Raw genomic sequence first — 6,366 nt, forward strand, 5'->3', positions numbered from 1 at the left:
CCGGGACGATAATCACAGGAAACGGACCGAACCAGCAAAAAATCACTGGAGAGGACTTCATACTGCGAATCCGAGAGGGAACAAATATCATCATCGTCTCCACGCCTTCACTGGAAGTGGCGGACGTCATTCGTCGAGTCACGTGCATGGAGCTGCGAGGCAAGCAACACCCCTTCAACGTGTACGTAGCGGATCCAGATGATAGCTACAAAGGGGTGGTGCACGGATTCCCAGCACACACCGAATCAGCAGATCTCCAGCAACACCTGCGCGTCAGGACCCAAGGAGTCACCATCGAAAGGGCCCGAATGCTTGGAAGCTCTAATACCGCTCTCCTCACCTTCTCGGGAGGCACGCGCCCCAAATGCGTGTACTACATGGGAGTAGAGATGCGGTGCACGGAGTACAGGCCAACAATCCAAATGTGCCTGGAGTGCATGCAAGAGGGACACCGCTCGGACGTTTGTCCAAACCCCAAGAACATATGCCGTGGCTGCGGACTCGAAAATCCACCCCCGCAAGGACACGAATGTGAAGTGAAGTGCGCCATGTGAAGGGCGGCGGGGCACGAGACGCGTCGGTGCCCGAACAAACTGATTGCCGCCAAGCGCGTGAAGACGACTCTCCAGTCTCGATCGCGGGAGCGGTCGGGACAGAACACCAAAAAGGCACCGGGGCGCTGGTTCGAGTCCATGGAAGAGGAGGACTTCTACCGGCACCGATCGCGATCCAGATCTCCACACGGAAGCAGAACGAAGAGCAATACTCCGTCGAGGGACCCCTCCAGCTCCAGGGCTTCACAGCGGTCAAATTCGCCACTGCCTAAAAAACAGCAGGTGAGCTGGGCGAGGGTTGTTTCTCCCACTGCTCCAAAACAGAATACTGGTGAAAATGATAAACGCATTCAAAAATTGGAAAAGGAAAATGCGCGACTAAGAGAACAGCTCTCAGGAGAAGAACGCAAACGACAATCACTTGAGAAACAAGTGTCAGAGTTAGAGGCGCGCTTCAATAGCACAATACCACAGCAGGAAATGCCGCGTCAATTTGAAGAAATAGCCAAAGCGAAAGCGGCGGCAGATATAAACTCCGTCTCCGCGCAGTCTCCGACAACCCAAATCTCAAAAAACGCGCAGATAACGGCAGCGCAGATCCAGACAATGATCGCGGAAAACTTGAAAATATTTATGCATGAAATGATGGCATTAATTACCCAAAGGTTAACGGAATTTCAACAACAGTGCACGAAGGACTTCGAGCGTGTTAGCCGTCGTCTGCTACGGGAGGCCCACCACCGGCGGCGCCACCGTCGAGGCCGCGCCGAGCGGAGGGAAGTGAATGGCGCTACTTTGGGAGATTGAGGGGCTTTCTTGTTAAGCAGCGCCATCTGGCGACCACCTAGGTAAGTTCCATGCGCTGCCGCTGCCTATTTTCCTACCACTGCGGTAGGTACAGTTTCCCTACTCTAACGCTGGTTCTTTATCCCTTGCATACGCGAGATTGAGCCGCGAGCCCCTCACCCTTGCGCACACAAAGCATACGGTGCGCGGCGACGATTTTATTGCCTTAATTATACGGAGTTTCACGGCAATGGCGACGACGACAGCAGATATGTGCCTGGAGTGTCCATATAATTGGTATCAGATTGGTGAAAGAAAATATCTAAGCACTGTAAGGATTGGTGCGATGCATAATAAGCTGACGAAAATTTCTATTTTCGCTCCGATTATCTTAATATTACCCCTTGTATTAAATCGGGTTTGTATGATATTAGGCTTTCTACAGTAACGCTGGTCTTTGCATCTTATTTGCCACAACCCACAAAGGCAACAAGTGCCATATCAGTGACTGCATTTCTAATTTTGTGTATCGCTTATTCTGTTGCACAAGCACATTGTAATACAGCATAATAATTTTGACATAAGGGAAATATCTTACCCACTTGTCCACCAACAGGAACAGCATTAAATTCCTCGGCGTTGGCAAGGAATTCTTGGGCAGCACCGACGTCAGTAACCCTCACTACAATATCGTCGTTTGTGAGGAGCTGGGTGGTCATCTGTAAAAGGAAGATTTGTTCTAGCATTCTGCTGCCGTACCTCACCCCTCCTCCCCCAACAAATTATCACAAGCAAATCCCAACCTTACAGATATCTAACGTTCGTGAGCATAGCAGGGAATATAATGAAATAGCGAAAAAAGGACAATTTCATTTCTGAAGCAATATTGGTGTTCGCGGAAACAGAGGCATCCCAGCATTGCAGTAATAACGAAAATAACCACTAATAAGAGGTGTACACTTTTCTAGGACACATGCGCACTTTTTCAACGATAAAATTTACCTTCAGACGCAGCACACAAGCAGCAAAAGAACTTCGAAGGGCAGTGACTGATAAGCAGCACATATTTTTGAGGTTAGTAGTGACTTTTTCAGTGACATAGCTTCTAGCGCGAAAGAAACTGTTAACAGAAAAAAGAGACTGAGTAAGACAGAGGGCTATGGGCGTCTTGCGCTGGAGTTTGGTAGTGTTATTAGTGTTCCTGTATATGCTCCCGCTCCCTGCGGGAGCATATACAGGAACACTAGTGATAGCCATCGGTTGCGGCAGTGACGGGCGACGTGGTCGATGCGACAGCACTGGAAGCAGATCGGCCTGTCATGAGGGGTACGCCATTCGGACGGGTCGCGGCGAGATGTGGCAGAAAAGGACTGCCGGGGACGAGGAGGGCCGCTAGATAACTGGGGAACGTTGGGTCGAGACGTGCAACACACGGTGTTCAGACCCATGTTTTCAAATTCCTGTCTGACGACGGCCTGAATCATCGCAATGGTGGTTGCGGGCGAATCGGGAGGCGTCGTGGAGAAGGCTGGCGAACAGGCGGCCTCAAGTTCGCGGCGAACAATACGGGTGACATCGTCACAGGTAGTGGTCTGACGCGGTCGACCCTCACATGTTGACGTAGCAGCAGTGTTGGGTAGCCGCGCAATGTGGTGTGAGATACGGCGGCTCTTAGCCTGCTCAAGTGGGAGATACGGCGGCTCTTGGCCTGCTCAAGGCGACGGCATTCATTTATAATGGGGTCGATAGTCGAGACGTTACCGAAAACAAGCAAACTGAAAGGGTCGTCGGCGATGCCTTTTAGCACATGTGCCACTTTATCTACTTCGGACATATTATCGTCAGCTTTACGGCATAGAGCCAAGACGTAGTAATAGTAGTAGTAGTAGTGATTTTGAAGATGAAAGGAAGAGAAAAGTGCAATGCCCTAACTGTCTCTTAAGGGAGGGCACCTCAACAGCATTGCACAGCGTAAGGGGAGTGGGGAGAAAAAGATTAGAGAGAGAATGAAAGAGCGGTAAAAAAAAAGACAAGAAGGTTAAAGAAGCAATGCGGGCCTTACAGCCGCGCTCTCAGCTGAGTCTCGACACAAAAGTCAAGGAGGGCAGCAAACGCCCTCTTGGCGATGGAGGCGTGGGCTGCGGGAAATAGGAGATGACCCTCCGAGCTGCAAGGAAGTCCCACTCGGCGATATGAAGCACAGAGCGTGGTGCGCTCAACGTCGAAGGATGGGCAACGCAGCAGAAGGTGTTCCAGTGTCTCATCTTCGCCGCATTCCGCACACGCGGGGCTGCCTGTTCCGTGCAGTCTGTGCAATCGGGCGGCCGTGCTGTAGCAGCCGACGCGCAGCCGCAGGAGAAAGGGGCGGTCCCAGCGAGAGAGGCCGGCGCGGGGGAGGAGGCGAGGGGGCGTCCCCGCAGCAACACGTGAGTCAGAATGATGCGCGCGGAGGGTGCGCAGTATGGCCGTCTTGGCCACGTCGAAGAGAGTGACAGAGGTGGCGAGGGGGAGGCGAGCCGCGAGAGCTTGCTTCGCAAGGGCGTCGGCTGCTTCGTTTCCGGGCAGGCCAATGTGCGCGGGGACCCACTGCAAAACCAAGTCGCAGCCCTGATTTACGACGTGGCGTAGTTTCGATCCCACGCGCTGCACAAGTGGGACACCGGCATATCCTTTCCGCAGCATACACAGAGCCGCGCGCGAGTCACTCAGGATCGCAGCAGACGAAACACCGTACTGGTGAAGGTCAGCCGCAAGGTCGATGGCCGCGAGTTCGGCGACTGTGGATGAGGCCGGGAAACGGAGACGGCACTGCCGGGACGCAGAAATGTCCGGTGCCGTGCACGCGGCAGCAGCGGAACCATCACTGAAGACAGAGCCGTCAGTGTAGACAAGGAGGCGGTCGCGTAGGTGTTCGTGAAGCAGTGCAGCCGTCTCCTGCTGCATGGCACACAGTGCTGTTCGGCGCTTGCTCGTGACGACGCTGATGTTAACGTCAAGCAGCGGGGAAGCGTGCGGCGATGGCGGCAAGGGAAGGAGTTGCGGCAGAGACGCAATGCGGGTGCTGAAGTCGGTGGCATGCTGACCCATGCCCGAGCCCTCGAGGGTGTGGAGGCGACACACGAGAGACTGGCCCTGTGGCGACCGTTGCAGGCGCTCGATGTGGTGAAGCGCCTGTTTCCTCGCACGAAGTGAGGGCGGCCAGTTTCCCGATTCGGCGAGAGTTGCCCCCACTTGCGAGAAGCGGGGAAGCGCGTACATCTGGCGAACTGCAGTGCGGTGTTCGACGTCAACGGCCCTCCAGTTGGCTGCACTGGCGTTGGTGAGCGGGAGCGCGTAGAGCGCTCGCGAAGTTGCGATCGAGTTATAAACTCGGAGCGCAAGGTGCGGTGTGCAGCCACGGCCACGGGCGAGCAGGGAGCGTGCGGCGCCTGCAACTTTCCTTGAGTCCCTGCAGAGCTGGGTGGTGGCCGCATTAAAGTTCAGTCGGCAGTCTATGTGGAGGCCCAAGTAGCGTACTTTTCTCTGCCACGGGAGGGGGCTTCCGCGCAGCGAGAGAGTGGGCACTTCGAAGCGTGCACGGCTAACACGGGGGTGAATCATTAGCGCCTCGGTTTTTGACGCCGAGAGCTGAAGCCCCACGCTAGTGAGGCATTCGTCCACGGCGTTGATCGCCGACTGAAGAGATTGGCGCACTTGGTAGCCGTACTCCGTGGGTCCGCTAGCGAAGAGAGCGATGTCGTCGGCGTAAATCGCCACACGGACTTCGAAGGCTGTCAGCTTCGGGATGAAATCGGGGAGCCTTGCAAGCGCCAGGTTGAATAGGAAGGGGCTAAGAACACTGCCCTGAGGAACACCAGCGGTCACGCTACGGGGGGTGCTGAGCGCGTCGCCAACAGTGTTCGGTCGCTAAGGATTGCCGACACATAGTCCAGTAGGCGGCCGGTGATGCGCAGCTTGGATGATGGTGTCGTGCGGAAGGCCGTCAAACGCGCGTTCGACATCGAGCTGCACCAGGTATGCGGCTTCGTGGCGGCTTGCAGCGTGCTCGAGAGTGGCGACAATGTCCGCGATGGAATCAGCTGTCGAGCGGAGTCGGCGGAAGCCACTCTGTTCCGGGGCAAGAGCGTCAAGGGCGGAGGCGATCCATTCGAGGCGGTTCAAAGCCATCGACTCCATCGTTTTGCCGGGTACCGAGGTCAGCGATACTGGGCGATAGGAGCTGATGTTCGAGGCTGGTTTGCCGCGCTTCAAAATGGGAACGACGATCGCCTCTTTCCAGTTGGCGGGGATGATGCCGCTGCGCCAGACGGAGTTTAAAACCTCGAGAAGTGAGGGAAGTTGAGCTGCGTCGGTGTTCCTGAGCACTTGATGAGTAACGCCGTCAGCCAAGACGTCGAGGATGTAGGAAACGTATGGCTCTGTAGCTGACCGAACACGAGACGCAAGAGCCTTTCTCGCGGCAGCCTTACACCCAATGGGGTCGCCGAACAGTTCCCGTAGCTTTTCTTTGAAGCCGTCCCCATATCCAGCTTTTCTGGACACGTACCAACTAGCGCCCCAAGCGGCCCCGGCACGAAGCTAGCGCGTTTTCAATGGAACAAGCGGGTTTTTCGCGAATAACAAAAGCTGCAGGTCGATTATCAAAAAACGCAGGTGACCGACGTGTTCTGGAAGACAATCCAGACGAGCCAAATGCAGTGATCACTCTATGGCACGTAAAAATTTTGTTCCCACAGCACTTAAAGTTTTAGCAATGGAAGCCTATGGAAACGACGAAAATTTGTGCTCGATTTTTGAGGCAAGAACGATGACTGTAATAAAACTATGCCGTCTATCGTAATACGCAGTGCAGCGTATGTAGTCCGGAGACTCGGCTTTCGATTGATGCCTCTCTCGACTCTCCACATATGGCGTAAGATTGTTCCCGAAAGCAATTTTTGTAACACTGTCGTGAAAATTGCCGTGCTATCTATAAAAACATGAGCGTACCCCTTGGCGAAGCCTCGGTAGCCGTGGCCGAGGGGTA

General features: G+C 54.6%; 1 protein-coding gene and 1 long non-coding RNA gene across 3 annotated transcripts in view; both read right to left on the reverse strand.

The window, feature by feature from the left end:
• The window catches only part of LOC139056244 (uncharacterized), a 118,739-nt gene extending 116,647 nt beyond the window's left edge, over positions 1–2,092 (reverse strand). For both annotated transcript variants that reach the window (XR_011512232.1, XR_011512233.1), the window contains exon 1: positions 1,939–2,092. This is a non-coding gene — a long non-coding RNA (uncharacterized lncRNA). The remainder of the gene's footprint in view (positions 1–1,938) is intronic.
• Positions 2,093–3,398: 1,306 nt separating this feature from the next.
• Positions 3,399–5,516, reverse strand: LOC139055792 (uncharacterized). Its single transcript, XM_070533340.1, has 2 exons — positions 5,352–5,516; positions 3,399–5,246 (listed from the first exon to the last, which is right to left on the reverse strand). The coding sequence occupies exons 1-2, from the start codon at positions 5,514–5,516 to the stop codon at positions 3,399–3,401; spliced, it is 2,013 nt and encodes a 670-aa protein (XP_070389441.1).
• Positions 5,517–6,366: the final 850 nt, after the last annotated feature.

Source organism: Dermacentor albipictus, chromosome 2 (assembly GCF_038994185.2).
Source record: "Dermacentor albipictus isolate Rhodes 1998 colony chromosome 2, USDA_Dalb.pri_finalv2, whole genome shotgun sequence".
Taxonomy (NCBI): domain Eukaryota; kingdom Metazoa; phylum Arthropoda; class Arachnida; order Ixodida; family Ixodidae; genus Dermacentor; species Dermacentor albipictus.